At 48.0% G+C, this 16,338-nt stretch overlaps 1 protein-coding gene across 1 annotated transcript in view; it reads left to right on the top strand.

Annotated features, from left to right (window-relative positions):
* The first annotated feature begins 2,235 nt into the window (after window positions 1-2,235).
* Window positions 2,236-16,338, top strand: part of tk2 (thymidine kinase 2) — a 39,502-nt gene continuing 25,399 nt past the window's right edge. Inside the window, exons 1-4 of the mRNA XM_085991855.1 lie at window positions 2,236-2,447; window positions 3,728-3,771; window positions 7,416-7,490; window positions 11,929-11,982. Of these exons, the coding sequence (XP_085847981.1) occupies window positions 2,279-2,447; window positions 3,728-3,771; window positions 7,416-7,490; window positions 11,929-11,982 (342 nt within the window). The 5' untranslated portion in view covers window positions 2,236-2,278. The remainder of the gene's footprint in view (window positions 2,448-3,727; window positions 3,772-7,415; window positions 7,491-11,928; window positions 11,983-16,338) is intronic.

The raw sequence follows: 16,338 nt of genomic DNA, 5'->3' as shown, positions 1-16,338 counted from the left end.
AAAAAAAAATCCCCCCTGTAACTCTTGCCCAAATCCTTAAATCTGTGTCCCCTAGTCCTTGTACCATCAACTAGTGGGAACAGCCTATCCCCGTCTAGCCTATCCAAACCCGACATAATCTTGTACACCTCTATCAAATCTCCCCTCAACCTCCTTTGCTCGAATGAAAACAAATCCAGCTTCTCCAACCTGTCCTTGTAGTTAAGATCCCCCATCCCCGGAACCATTCTGGTAAATCTCCTCTGCACCCTCTCAAGGGCCTTCACATCCTTCCGAAAGTGAGGTGGCCAGAACTGGGTGGTCATATGAGGAGAGGTTGAGTAGATTGGGACTCTACTCATTGGAGTTCAGAAGAATGAGAGTGGTTATTGAAACATATAAGATTGTGAAGGGGCTTGATCGGGTGGATGTGGTGAGGATGTTCCCAATGATGGGTGAAACTAGAACTAGGGGGCATAATCTTAAAATAAGGGGCTGCTCTTTCAAAACTGAGATGAGGAGAAACTTCTTCACTCAGAGGGTGATAGGTTTGTGGAATTTGCTGTCCCAGAAAGCTGTGGAAGCTACATCATTAAATAAATTTAAAACATAAATAGATAGTTTCCTAGAAGTAAAGGGAATTAAGGGTGACGGGGAGCGGGCAGGAAATTGGACATGAGTCTAGGTTCGGAATGGTCATGGCCCTGTGGGTAGTGGAGTGGGCCCAGGGGCCGTGTAGCCTGGTTCTGCTCCTACTGTGTTCTAATTCTGTGTTAGATTTCAGGAGATGGTTTTATTCCTGTTCCTGGCTGGGGTGGAGATCGCCTTTACAGAAGGTAAGTACTGTAGAAAATATAGGGACAGAGTGATCTCCTGGAAGAATTTCGATCACCTAGATGGGTCGGAGAGGAATTTCCCAGATTTTTTTCTCCCAAATTGGCCATTGGGTCTTTTATCTGGTTTTTCGCCTCTCCCGGGATATCACATGGGTTCGGGTGGATGGAGAGTGATAGAAGATTTGAGGTTAGGATCAGATCAGCCATGATCTTATTGAATGGTGGAGCAGGCTCGAGGGGCCGATTGGCTGACTCCTGCTCCTATTTCTTATGTTCTTATGTTCTAAAGTTTAGCATAATTTCTCTACTTTTGTGCTCAATAGCTCTATTTATGAAGCCCAAGATCCTGTATGCTTTGCTAACCACTCTCTCGATATCGGGCTAGAGCTTCGGGTCCCCACGGGTGAGTACGCGCTGGGTACTCACGTGTAGGCCCAACGAAAGTGCCGGTTTCGTGCATGCACTGCGCATGCGCGGGAAACCAGAACTTCCGTTTCCTTAAAGGAAGGGGTTCACAGGTCGAACGCGTGCGCCGGAGAGGCAGCGCGTACGCCTGGAACTTCTGTTTTTTTTACAGGTTTCTCCGGGAGGGTAAGTCTCCAGCAGCTACGCTTCTAAAAAGCAGTCGCAAGGCCTGCTTCTAACAAGGTAAGTAGTGAATTAAGTAAAATTAAAACATTTATTCCACAGGTTTATTATTTTTAAATACTTTAAAGAAAGGTAAGTTTATTTTTAGCCCCGTTAGAAAGTGTAATTCATTTTTTCAAAAATTTAAATTATCGTTTAAAATAGTTATTTTATGTAATTTATATTTTATTTTAAAAATATGATTAAAAAAAAATGTATTTGAAGTTTTAGATATGTTTTGGGTCTTCCTGTCAAACCTATGAATGGAGATTCCCTGCTACCATTGGCTCTCCGTGGCCCACGGGGACGCTTCGAACTAACTGCGCCCCTGGGATACGCAAGCACTGCGCGCCGGCAGTTGGAGCAGGCCCAGGATCGGAATCCCACGCGGGCCCGCAGCACAACGGCCGGCGCGCTAGGTAAGTGCAGGTCGGGGGCTTGCACCCGCGGGAAGCCTCCGACACGAATTTCTGGGCCAATATGTCCTGCCACCTTCAGGGACCTAGACACATTAACTCCCAGGTCCCTCTGTCCCTGCAAACTGTGCCATTAATTGTATATTGAGGTAGATCAGCCATGATCTTACTAAATGGCGGAGCAGGTTGAATGGCCTGCACTCCTGCTCCAGTTTCTTATGTTATTTCCAGCATACACAGTATTTTGCTTTTGTTTAAGATTAGTCAGTGCCGCCCTCCTGTGGTGGAAATCATAATAATTTTTTTTTGCCGGCGGTGATTTATATCGAGGACACCTCCCCTTTAAAGGAAGGCGGGAGAAAGGATACTGTACAGGAAGTTACATTGTAGCCAGTTGAAACTCTTCCGAGTCGGAGGCGAATGCGGCCGCTGTCGGTTCACACACCCACCCTCCGGCTCTCTCTGTGTGTGTCTGTGGCCCCTCGGCAAGCTGCCATGTCGGTGTCTGTCTGGGGGTTCCTGGGGTTATCCGCCTGGTGCTGGAGTCACTTACAGAGGCTGCTGAAATTGAGCAGGGGCCGCTCCGCGGGTAGGCGCCTGGGGTCTTGTCAGTTACATTGTGGCAGCAACTCTGAATATTGTGACAAACCGAGACAGGGCTCGACCCAGTCAGCATCGATTTGTTTTCACAGAATCACAGAATCTACAGTGCAGATAGAGGCCATTTCGGCCCATCGAGCCTGCACCGACACATATCCCACCCTAACCCCATAACCCCATGTATTTAATCCCCTAACACTAAGGGTCAATTTATCATAGCCAAATCAACCTAACCTGCACATGAATTTGGACTGGTTCCCCCACCTCGAACTTTATACAACCGCTGTTTAATCATCGCTGGGAAATAATTTCGGCCTAATTCATTCCGCAGCGAGAGAGAGTTTTAAACATGTTTTTAAATTGAGAAACAGAGGCGAATTGGTTTAGTGGGTTGGGGTGATTGAAGACGTCCCTTCAGCTCCTTCGCACTGGGTTACCAATCGCCCCTCCGGGCACTTGGATTTCCAGGGCACCGTCAGTTATTCACAGTGCCCCGGCCTCCGCTCCCCCATCTCCGAACTGGCGCTCCCTGATTTCATTGTCACTGCTGTCATGTTTAATTGTACTGTGCCCACCTCTCGCGGCTCCTGTCTCTGTACTGCCCCCCCTTCACTGTGTTCCTGTCTGTACCCCTTCACTGTGTTCCTGTCTGTACCCCTTCACTGTGTTCCTGTCTGTACCCCTTCACTGTGTTCCTGTCTGTACCCATTCACTGTGTTCCTGTCTGTACCCTCTCAGTGTGTTCCTGTCTGTACCCTCTCAGTGTGTTCCTGTCTGTACCCTCTCACTGTGTTCCTGTCTGTACCCTCTCACTGTGTTCCTGTCTGTACCCTCTCACTGTGTTCCTGTCTGTACCCTCTCACTGTGTTCCTGTCTGTACCCTCTCACTGTGTTCCTGTCTGTACCCATTCACTGTGTTCCTGTCTTTACCCCTTCACTGTGTTCCTGTCTGTACCCCTTCACTGTGTTCCTGTCTGTACCCCTTCACTGTGTTCCTGTCTGTACCCCTTCACTGTGTTCCTGTCTGCACCCCTTCACTGTGTTCCTGTCTGTATCCTCTCACTGTGTTCCTGTCTGTACCCCTTCACTGTGTTCCTGTCTGTACTCCTTCACTGTGTTCCTGTCTGTACCCCTTCACTGTGTTCCTGTCTGTACCCTCTTACTGTGTTCCTGTCTGTACCCGCTCACTGTGTTTCTGTTACTCTCTGTACTGTGCCTCTTTCACTGTGTTCCTGCATTCTTCTAACAATGGACTTCCATCTTTTTCAGCTCGGCTCTTCAGCAGTGGTTCGAAGGAGGACAAGAAGCTGGTGGTATGTATAATGGAAACTGTTGAGTTGCACGGCAAATAATGGATACATGTGTATTGTATAAAAATGTAATGTAATGAAGCATACTTGTCTGTTGAAATATGTTACATGGCAGCATGTGATATATTCCAGTAAACGAGAATAGACTAGCAAGGGTTTGCTGTTTAATCCTGGGGTCTCGCTCTATTTTCCTGGATGTTGGGCAGGTTAGGGTGCATTCCAATTTGTAGGGGACACGAGGGCCACTTATGAGAATGGTCACTGATGCTGAACCCAAGAAGTGTTATATATAGCGTAAAAATCCTAAAAACATGACACCTGTGCTAGCAAGTTACTTTCTAGGGGTGAATGATATTGTCGGGTAACAAACAGGACTGAGTACTGTAATAAGCTCCCGTGAAACTGAAAGTATACAGAGCCCCAGCAATACAGAATTGGGGAAATGCCAAAGAAATTAGTAAAACTAAAATCACCAACTGCAGAGTCTGGAAGCTAACCTGTCAAATGATTGGTGTTGTCTCGGCTCAGTGGGTCGCTCGCTCACCTCCGGGTCAGACAGCTGTGGGTCCAAGTCTCACACCAGAGACTTGAGCACAAATAATCCAGGCTGGCGCTCCCAGCGCAGTGGCGAGGGACAAATAATCCAGGCTGGCGCTCCCAGCGCAGTGGCGAGGGACAAATAATCCAGGCTGGCGCTCCCAGTGCAGTGGCAAGGGAGAGACGCACTGTCGGAGGTTCAATCTTCCGGATGAGATGTTAATCTGAGTCTTTATCTTACTGGACTTTGCAAGACGGATGTAAAAGATCCCATGGTACCGTTTAAAGAAACATAGAAACATAGAAGATAGGAGCAGGAGTAGGCCATTCGGCCCCTCGAGCCTGCTCCGTCAACCAAATTCAGTACCCTGTCCCTACCTTCTCCCCATATCCCTTGATCCCTTTAGCCTTAAGAAATATATCCAACTCCTTCTTGAATATATTTAATGAACTGGCCTCCACCGCCCTCTGTGGTAGAGAATTCCACAGCTTCACCACTCTCTGGGTGAAGAAATTCCTCCTCATTTCAGTCCTAAATGGCTTACCCCTTATCCTTAGACTATGACCCCTGGTTCTGGACTCCCCGGCCATCAGAAACATCCTTCCTGCATCTAGTCTGTCCAGGCCTGACAGAATTTTATAAGTTTCAATGAGATCCCCTCTCAATCTTCTAAACTTGTGAGTATAAGCCCAATCGACACAGTCTCTCCTCATACGTCATTCCTGCCATCCCAGGTATCAGTCTGGTGATAGAAGAGCAGGGGAATTCTCCCTGGTGTCCTGGCTAACTTGCCTCCCTCAACCAACATCACCAAAACAGATTTTATAGATAGAATCCCAATGGACGAAACCCCTTCCCATTCACTCCTATTGCATAGAATCCCAATGGACCAAACCCCTTCCCATTCACTCCTATTGCATAGAATCCCAATGGACCAAACCCCTTCCCATTCACTCCTGTTGCATAGAATCCCAATGGACCAAACCCCTTCCCATTCACTCCTATTGCATAGAATCCCAATGGACCCAAACCCTGTCCCATTCACTCCTATTGCATAGAATCCCAATGGACCAAACCCCTTCCCATTCACTCCTATTGCATAGAATCCCAATGGACCAAACCCCTTCCCATTCACTCCTATTGCATAGAATCCCAATGGACCCAAACCCCGTCCCATTCACTCCTATTGCATAGAATCCCAATGGACCAAACCCCTTCCCATTCACTCCTATTGCATAGAATCCCAATGGACCAAACCCCTTCCCATTCACTCCTATTGCATAGAATCCCAATGGACCCAAACCCCTTCCCATTCACTCTCTGGTCATGTATCTCATTATCTGGTCATTATCACATTGCTGTTTGTGGGATCTTGCTGTGCGCAAATTGGCTGCCATGTTTCCCACATTACAACAGAGACTACACTTCAAAAAGTACTTCATTGGCTGTAAAGCGCTGTGGGACGTCCTGAGGTGGTGAAAGGCGCTCTATAAATGCAAGTTACTTTTTTGCTGTCTTTCTCTTCTCCTTTTGTTGAATTTAGGATTGCCGTGTGTTGTTAAGTCTGAATCTAGGCGGGATGGGTTGAGGGCAGGGTTCAGTAGGGGCTGGGATCAAGGCTCAAGTTCTGAGGCTTGCTCTGCGCTGCTGCTGAAGATTAATTGAAAACCTGAACGTCATTTCCCCCCCCCCCCCCAACCCCACCCCACCCCACCCCCGCGCATTGAGAAACTACAAAGAAATGGACTTTTATTTATTTTACAAAAACAGATGTTTGAACAATATCTTAATTTAAATGTCTGGAAAATGATGTGCAGCAGGCAAGACTGTAGCAAAGGATTAGGAAATGTTCCTCTTGGTACCTGCCCAAAAAACACACGTGCCTGGACCAGTACAGGCCAGGTGGAGGTTACAAGCTCATCGAGGTGAGGTTAGATGGTGCTGCACCAAGCACTTCCAGGTAAGATCAGGTTCAGGATAACCTCAAGAAGGTGCTTTAACTCCCATTTTTCCAAAGACCATCGTATTCCCACCCAGTGTGATATTCTTCCACTTCCCACAACGTGTGACCTCTCTGAGTGAGGTAGGCAATTATGTGCACATGTCTTTGAGGCCCATGCCCAATAAGAACTGTGTTGAACATAAGTATAAGAGCAGGAGTCGACCACACGGCCCCTCGAGCCTGCTCCGCCATTCAGTAAGATCATGGCTGATCTTCGACCTCAACTCCACTTTCCCGCCCGATCCCCATATCCCTTGATTCCCTTAATATCCAAAAATCTATCGATCTCTGCCTTGAATATACTCAACGACTGAGCATCCTCAGCCCTCTGGGGTAGAGAATTCCAAAGATTCACCGCCCTCTGAGTGAAGAAATTTCTCTCTCTCTCTCTCTCAACAACAACCTCTTTTATTTATATAGCGCCTTTAATGTAGTAAAACGTCCCAAAGCGTTTCACAGGAGTGGTATAAAACATAATTTGACACATGAAAAATTAGGGCAGGTGACCAAAAGCTTGGTCAAAGAGGTAGATTTTAAGGAGTATCTTAAAAGGAGGAAAGAGAGGCAAAGAGGTTTAGGGAGGGAATTCCAGAGCTGAGGGCCCAGGCAGCTGAAGGCACGGCCACCAATGGTTGAGCGATTAAAATCGGGGGTGCTCAAGAGGCCAGAATTAGAGGAGCGCAGAGATCTTGGGGATAGGGAGGGGCGAGGCCATGGAAGGATTTGAAAACGAGGATGAACATTTTAAAATCGAGGCGTTGTTTCACCAGGAGCCAATGTAGGTCAGCGAGCACAGGGGGGGTGATGGGTGAACGGGACTTGGTGCGAGTTAGGACACGGGGAGCCGAGTTTTGGATGATCTCAAGTTTACGTGGGGTAGAACGTGGGAGGCCAGCCAGGAGTGCGTTGGAACAGTCAAGTCTAGAGTTAATAAAGGCCTGAATGAGGGTTTCAGCAGAGGATGAGCTGAGGCGGTCCTAAATGGCCGACCCCTTATCCTGAGTCTCCCAAACTCCTCTTGGATTTCAACTCTATTAACTACAGAGGAACTGACTGACCTTTGAGGAAGGAAACCAAATTGTGTTCTGCTCTTGTATTTCATTTCAGATCTGCATCGAAGGGAATATTGCGAGTGGAAAGACAACATGCCTGGAGTATTTTTCAAAATCCAGTAATATTGAGGTAAATCCTGTTTTTAAATTTGTTCTCTGGATGTGGGTGTCGCTGGCAAGGCTGCCATTTATTGCTCATCACTCGTTGCCCTGAGAAGGTGGTGGTGGGTCGTCTTCTTGAACCGCTGCAGTCCGTGTGGTTATTCTTGGAATGGTTTGATACAGCTCAGTGCCTTGCTAGGCTGTTTATTCTTATGAAACATGGAAGATAGGAGCAGGAGTAGGCCATTCGGCCCCTCGAGCCTGCTCCGCCATTCAATGAGATCATGGCTGATCATCCAAATTCAGTACCCTGTCCCTGCTTTCTCCCCATATCCCTTGATCCCTTTAGCCGTAAGAAATATATCTAACTCCTTCTTGAATACATTTAATGAATTGGCCTCAACTGCCTTCTGTGGTAGAGAATTCCACAGGTTCACCACTCTCTGGGTGAAGAAATTCCTCCTCATTTCTGTCCTAAATGGCTTACCCCTTATCCTTAGACTGTGACCCCTGGTTCTGGACTCCCCCGCCATCGGGAACATCCTTCCTGCATCTAGTCTGTCTAGTCCTGTTAGAATTTTATAAGTTTCAATGAGATCCCCTCTCATTCTTCTAAACTCTAGCGAATACAAGCCCAATCGACCCAATCTCTCCTCATACGTCATTCCTGCCATCCCAGGTATCAGTCTGGTGAATCTTCGCTGCACTCCCTCCATGGCAAGAACATCCTTCCTCAGATAAGGCGAACAAAACTGCACACAATACTCAAGGTGTGGTCTCACCAAGGCCCTGTACAACTGCAGCAAGACATCCTTGCTCCTGTACTCGAATCCTCTCGCTATGAAGGCCAACATAACATTTGTCTTTTTAACCGCCTGCTGCACCTGCATGCTTACCTTCAGTGACTGGTGCACAAGGACACCCAGGTCTCATTGCACTTCCCCTTTTCCCAATCTATTGCCGTTCAGATAATAATCTGTCTTCCTGTTTTTGCCACCAAAGTGGATAACCTCGCATTAATCCACATTATACTGCATCTGCCATGCATCTGCCCAATCACCCAACCTGTCCAAATCAGACTGGAGTTTCTCTGCATCCTCCTCACAGCACACACGCCCACCCAGCTTTGTGTCGTCTGCAAGCTTGGAGATATTACATCTAATACCCTCGTCTTGATCATTAATATATATTGTGAATAACTGGGGTCCTAGCACCGATCCCTGCGGTACCCCACTAGTCACTGCCTGCCACTCGGAAAAAGACCCGTTTATTCCAACTCTTTGCTTCCTGTCTGCCAACCAGTTCTCTATCCAAGTCACAACAGAAAATGCTGGAAAAACTCAGCAGGCCAGGCAACATCCGTGGAGAGAAATTAGAGTCAACGTTTCGGGTCGAAACCCTTTTTCAAAACTGGAAAGGAAATGAAATAGATCGAAGGCAGGGCTGTGATAGAACAAAAAAAGTAGAGACATTAAGAGGTATTCAAAACCAGACGAGATGGTGATAGGACAGTGGAGACAAAAGACGTCTCAGATTAGGTGTGAAGTGTTCTGGCAGAATGAGAGACAGCTGCCATGTGGGAGAGAGAAAAAAAAGGAGCGGGGGGGAAGGGAAAACCCAAACAAAGGGGTGGGAAAAAAATATAAGTAAAAATGTAATAGGGGCCGAGGTTATGATCTGAAATTGTTGAACTCGATATTGAGTCCGGAAGGCTGCAAAGAGGCCATTTCCGCCACCTCCAGGGTGATCCCACCACCAAACGCATCTTCCCCTCACCTCCCCTTTTCAGTATTCCGTAGGGACTGCTCCCTCCGAGACACCCTAGTCCACTCCTCTATCACCCCCAGCACCCCTTCCCCTTTGCCCGGCACCTTCCCGTGCAAGCGCAGGAGATGCAACACCTGCTCTTTTACCTCCCCCCTTCCCACTGTCCAGGGCCCCAAACACCCCTTCCAGGTGAAACAGCGATTTACTTGTACTTCTCGCAATCTAGTATACTGTATTCGCAGCTCGTGATGCGGTCTCCTCTACATTGGGGAGACCAAACGCAGATTGGGTGACCGCTTTGCGGAACACCTCCGTTCAGTCCATAAGGGTGACCCCGAGCTTCCGGTGGCCTGTCACTTTAATTCACCGCTCCATTCCCACTCAGACCTCACTGTCCTCGGCCTCTTGCATTGTTCCACGGAAGCTCAGCGTAAGCTCGAGGAACAAAACCTCATCTTCCGATTAGGCACTTTACAGCCTTCCGGACTCAATATCGAGTTCAACAATTTCAGATCATAACCTCAGCCCCTATCACATATATATATATTTTATCAACACTTTTGTTCTGTCCTTCTCCCCCACATGGCAGCTGTCTTTCATTCTGCCAGTGCAATTTACACTTCATCTCGAGCCATCCTTTGTCTCTTAACCTGCCCCATTACCATCTCCTCTCGCCTTGAATATCTCTTAATGTCTCTGAACCTCTCCTGCCTTCTATCCTATCACAGACCTTCCCTTTTGTTCGTTCATCCCCTCCCCCCTTTCCCAGCCTCTTCACTTGCTTAAAAATCTGTTCCATTTCCTGTTTTTTTTCCAGTTCTGACGAAAGGTCATCGACCTGAAACGTTAACTCTGTTTCTCTCTCCACAGATGCTGCCTGACCTGCTGAGTTTCTCCAGCATTTTCTGTTTTTATTTGCGAACAAGGGACTCGGTTGATGTGAACCCAATGAATCTGATTAGATCTGGCCTGTCCCAACAAGCAAAAGTTCAGATCTAAAAATAATCAGTCCACAAACTTGCTGAGCCTGATGAGCAAGTTTTTAAATTTTTCTAGATACAGAGAAAGTATTCCCTCTGGTGGGGGGAATCCAGAACAGTGAGGCATAACCTTAAGATTAGAACCAGGCCGTTCAGGAATGAAATCAGGAAGCACTTTTTCATTCACATGGGAAATCTGGAGTCTGGAATTCTCTCCCTTAACTAAATAGATGCAGGGGGTCAATGGGAGTTTTCAAGACTGAGAACAATAGATTTTTGTTGGGTTTAGGGTATCGGAGGATACGGAGCAAAGGAGGGTAAATAGAGTTGAGGTGCAGATCAGCCATGATCTGATAGAATGGCGGAGCAGGCTCGAGGGGCTGAATGGCCCCCCTCCTGTTCCTGTGTCCTACCAGTAGAAGATGTCTACAGGAGATGTACCATTGTTTTTTATTCTGTTGTCGGGCTGTTGATGACACTAGTTGCACTGAGCCAATCAGTGTGGGAATGGAGCACAAGGTAGGGCAGAACCAGGCAGAGTTGCCGCCAGTGTTTCCCCCCCCCCCCCCTCCAATTTATTTTTGGGTGCGCGGCCCATTCACAGCATTGGAAAAGTCTGTCCCGGGCTGTGCGGGGACGGCAGAGAGCTCCGCAGCCACGCAGCTTAGCGGGGACGTTCGTTGTCACCCCTGAAGGGCATCGGTGATCCAGTTGGGTTTTTACAACATCGGGCAGAATTAGGAAATAGAGGCCCTGGAGGAGGTGCAAAAAAAAAAAAAGATCCACAAGCACGATACCAGAAGTGAGAGGTTATAACTATCAGGAAAGGTTGAACAGGCTGGGGCTCTTTTCTCTAGAAAAGAGAAGGCTGCGGTGTATTTAAAATTGTGACAGGGTTTGATAGGGTATTCCAATTGTGATGAAGACCAAAAATAGGGGCTGACATGAATCAGTCATTCATGAAAGAAAGACTTATGAAATAATACTGAGCGGCCTGCGGGTGGCGCTGTCCAGGGAGAGTATAAATACTCGGGCACGGGCCCAGCTTGCGCAGGACATTCTTAACAGGAACTAGTGAAGGACACAACTAGACCTCCATGTTGTAAAATAGTTGATTAAAGCTTTGTTTAATGCTTAGATCAAGTGCCTAGTAGTTTTCTTATGTCAGGGGCCATGAATATAAGCTAGTCACTAATAAATCCAATAAGGATTTCAGGAGAAAATGATTTGTGGAACTCTCAACCACATGGAGTGGTTGGGGTGAATGGCATAGATGCCTTTAAGGGGACGATAGATAAGTACACGAGGGAGAATGGTTCCGCTGATAGGGTTTGATGAAGAGGGGTGGGAGGAGGCTCGTGTGGAGCCTAAACACCGGCACGGACCAGTTGGGCCGAGTAGCCTGTTTCTGTACATTCTATGATCACAAATTCACCTAAATTTGAACTCTGGGTGGGGGGGGTCTCTGGGTTGCTCGTCCAGTACCATAACCCTTATGCTTTCACATCCCTTTGGTTAATCAGAGTCTCAGCTAGAAAAGACATGTTTGGCGAGTCCCTCCTTTCTTGGTGTGGTTTCATGGCCGCCGCTACCTTAAGTTGCTGCTTTATCGCGTGTGAGCTTAGGCTATTTCTTCACTCACGTCGAATGACGGAGCAGACTCGAGGGGCTGAATGGCCGATTCCTGCCCCTAATTCTTATGTTCTTATCTTGCGGCAGGCCTTGATGGAGCCAGTCTCAAAGTGGAGGAATATCTGGAACCACAACCTACTGGTAAGAACAAGGACTTTTATTTCAATGGCGTGTGCACAGGGATGTTTCCGTGGGCTTATGGGAAGTGGGAGGAGGAGCAGGAGCAGGAAAGGGGGAGAAATGAGCAATGGGGGTGAGCTCACGGTCAGAGTGAACGGTTCTCGACGGTAAGACGTGATGAGGGAAGGGGTCCCAGTGGATGGGGTGGGAGCAAAGTGGTTGAGGGAACGACTGCTGATGTGGGAACTCGGAGTAGGCGAGTGTCCGAGGAACACAGCCTGCGTGCAGGGACGTACGACTGGAGCGATGGTGAGTTAAGATGGGGCGAGACCACGGAATGATTTGAAGGTGAGGAGGAGAATATTAAAGTCAGGATGTACTGCAGCAACTCGCCAAGGCTTCTTCGGCAGCACCTCCCAAACCCACGACCTCTTTCACCTAGAAGGACAAGGGCAGCAGGCGCAGGGGAACACCATCACCTCCAAGTTCCCTTCCAAGTCACACACCATCCTGACTTGGACATGTATCGCCGATCCTTCATCGTCGTTGGGTCAAAATCCTGGAACTCCCTCCCTAACAGCACTGCGGGAGTACCTTCACCACACGGACTGCAGCGGTTCAAGAAGGCGGCTCACCACCACCTTCTCAAGGGGCAATTAGGGATGGGCAATAAATGCCGGCCTTGCCAGTGACGCCCACATCCCAAGAACGAATACATTAAAAAAAAAAAATCATGTTGGTAGTACAGGAAACTCTTTGGTATCCGGCACCGACGGGACCGGCGTGTTGCCGGTTGATTAAAAATTCCGGATGACAGAGAGGGTTATCTACCGAGGCTATTTTTAACAAACAAAAATAAAAAAATCAAGAAATGTGCAGTATACAGTAATTGGGTACTCACCTACAGAATGTTGTGTTAAATGGATGGTGGAAGATGCTTGATTAAGTACAGTACTGCCAGTTGAGGGTAATCCATAACTCTTTAATTACTTAACAGTAAAACAAAACTTATACAGTAAATGACTGTATACAGTACTGTAGTTGACTGTACACTTATTCCAAGTCAGCTGGTTCATCAGGAATATCCATGTCAGCTGGGTCATCAGGATCATGCACTTCAACAAATGCATGGGGAGCGACTACCGGCAGCGCAGGAGACGCACAGAAAAATGGCGATCGGAAGAGACTACCGGCAGCGCGGGAGAGTCCAACTCCTGTTATTGAGGTGTTCGGACTTCCGACAGCGCCAAGAAGCCGAGTAGTGGCAGTTTGGAGAACTACCCCCACTGACTAACTCGGCCACGGCGGGAGACTCGGACTCGGCAACATTGCCGGTTATTGAGGTGTTGTTTTCGGAGTGAGAATTTTGCCGGTTAATAGAGAATTCCGGATATTTAGGTGCCGTTTAAACGAGAGTTTCCTGTAGATTGGTATCAGAGCTTGACGAAATGGGGACGCCGGAGGATGGGGTAAGGGGGGGCGTAGGGAGAGTGTGGTTGAGGACATGGGCTGCAACGTTTAGGAGGAGTTGTGGTTTGTGGAGCCAGAGGCCAGCAAGTCGAGCAATCGAGCCTCAAGCAAAGAAAGGTGTGGCTAAGGGTTTTGGCAGCAGGGGGGGAAAGGGGTAGGCCAGAAGTGGGCCATAGCACAGGGATGATTCAAAAGGGTCTTGGTGTTGGGTGGGATTTGGGGTTGAGCAGGACCCCGAGGTCCCAAACACCTAGGCTTAGCCTGAGTGGGGAGCTGGAGAGATTGTTGGAGCTATGGCTGGCGATGAGCTTGTGTTTGAAGGGACTGAAGACATTGACTTCAGTTTTGATGACCTCAGGAAGGATGGTTGCCACCCTTGCCTACGTAACAGTTGCTACACTTCCAAGAGTAATTCTGATGGTGAAGCTCTTTGAGATGATTCTATATCAATAGAATAGAGTGGAGAGACTAGAGAAGCTGGGCTTGTTCTCCGTAGAGCAGAGAAACTGAGATTTAATAGAGGTGTTCAAAATTATGAGGGAGTTTTCGACAGGGTAAACAAGGAGAAACTGTTTCTATTGACAGGAGGGTCAGTAACCAGAGGACAGAGATGTAAGATAATTAGCAAAAGAACAAAGGTTCTTGAATTTTTGTAATTAATTCTGGGGAAATGGGTGTCGTTGGTGAGGCTGGCATTTATTGCCCATCCCTAGTTGCCCTCGAGAAGGTGGTGAGCCGCCGCCTTGAAATGGTACAACCGAGTGTCTCGCTAGGTTGCTTGAGGGCAGTCCAGAGACAACCACATTGGCGAGGGAACTGGAGTCCACTTCTAGGCCCAGACCGGGTAAGGACGGCAAGTTTGCTTCCCTAAAGGACACGAGTGAACCAGTTCGGTTTTTACGACAAGCTGTCACTTTTACTGACACCCAGCTTGTTTTAAAACTGAATTCAAGCTGCCATGGTGGGATTTGAACTCGCGTTCTCTGGATTATTAGTCCAGTAACAGAACCACTGCAAAATCTATTCTATAGAAAAACAACTCGCCCCCATCCCAATTGCTCTCCCTTGCCCCCAGCCGTGGCACTGATTTTCTGGGGACAGTTCTGTTGGTGCTCGCAGCCTCGAGTGCCTCACCCAACTCGCCAATCGTCGTGCTCGAGCCCAGTCGGTGAGCGACGGAGGGCTATTCGACTGTGGGGGGGCGGACGAGCTCAGCCTTTTCCTCAGACCCCGTTTTCCAATCGGGAGCCCTGGTCAATGTTTCGCCTCCCACAAACCCACTACCGCTGCCACCTCTTGAGAACATCGAACCTCGAACGCAGCACAGACCAGCGATGCAAGTATATTGGCTCCATGAGCCATCGGGAGAGGCTTAGCTTCCAAGATTTGGGGAAATTTGGGGAATATCTATGAGGAAAGACTGGATAGGCTGGGTCTGTTTATATGAGAGGTTAGCCACTTTGGTGGCAAAAACAGGAGGACAGATTATTATCTGAATGGCAATAGATTGGGCGAAGGGGAAGTGCAACGAGACCTGGGTGTCCTTGTGCACCAGTCGCTGAAGGTAAGCATGCAGGTGCAGCAGGCGGTTAAGAAAGCCACTGGTATGTTGGCTTTCGTAGCGAGAGGATTCGAGTACAGGAACAAGGATGTCTTGCTGCAGTTGTACAGGGCCTTGGTGAGGCCACACCTTGACTATCGTGTGCAGTTTTGGTCACCTTATCTGAGGAAGGATGTTCTTGCCATGGAGGGAATGCAGTGAAGATTCACCAGGCTGATACTCGGGATGGCAGGAATGACGTATGAGGAGAGATTGGGTCGATTGGGCTTATACTCGCTGGAGTTTAGAAGAATGAGAGGGGATCTCATTGAAACTTATAAAATTCTAACAGGACTGGACAGACTAGATGCAGGAAGGATGTTCCTGATGGCGGGGGAGTCCAGAACCAGGGGTCACAGTCTAAAGATAAGGGGTAAGCCATTTAGGACAGAGATGAGGAGGAATTTCTTCACCCAGAGAGTGGTGAACCTGTGGAATTCTCTACCACAGAAGGCAGTTGAGGCCAATTCATTAAATATATTCAAGAAGGAGTTAGATATATTTCTTCAGGCTAAAGGGATAAACCACAGAAACATGGAAGATAGGAGCAGGAGTAGGCCATTCGGCCCCTCGAGCCTGCTCCGCCATTCAATGTGATCATGGCTGATCATCCAAATTCAGTACCCGGTCCCTGCTTTCTCCCCATACCCCTTGATCCCTTTAGCCGTAAGAAATATATCCAACTCCTTTCTTGAATATATTTAATGAATTGGCCTCAACTGCCTTCTGTGGTAGAAAATTCCACAGGTTCACCACTCTCTGGGTGAAGAAATTCCTCCTCATTTCTGTCCTAAATGGCATACCCTTTATCCTTAGACTGTGACCCCTGGTTCTGGACTCCCCGACCATCGGGAACATCCTTCCTGCATCTAGTCTGTCCAGTCCTGTCAGAATTTTATAAGTTTCAATGAGATCCCCTCTCATTCTTCTAAACTCCAGCGAGTACAAACCCAATCGTCCCAATCTCTCCTCCTACGTCATACCTGCCATCCCAGGTATCAGCCTGGTGAATCTTCGCTGAACTCCTTCCATGGCAAGAACATCCTTCCTCAGATAAGGCGACCAAAACTGCACACAATACTAAACATGTGGTCTCACCAAGGCCCTGTACAACTGCAGCAAGACATCCTTGTTCCTGTACTCAAAGGCTCTCGCTACAAAGGCCAACATACCATTTGCCTTCTTAACCACCTGCTGCACCTGCATGCTTACCTTCAGCGACTGGTGCACAAGGACACCCAGGTCTCGTTGCACTTCCCCTTTGCCCAATCTATTGCCATTCAGATAATAATCTACCTTCCTGTTTT

Source organism: Somniosus microcephalus, chromosome 6, assembly GCF_052327205.1.
Source record: "Somniosus microcephalus isolate GS21.2 chromosome 6, FLI_Smic_1.0, whole genome shotgun sequence".
Taxonomy (NCBI): domain Eukaryota; kingdom Metazoa; phylum Chordata; class Chondrichthyes; order Squaliformes; family Somniosidae; genus Somniosus; species Somniosus microcephalus.
This window is presented reverse-complemented; position numbering and strand designations above follow the sequence as displayed.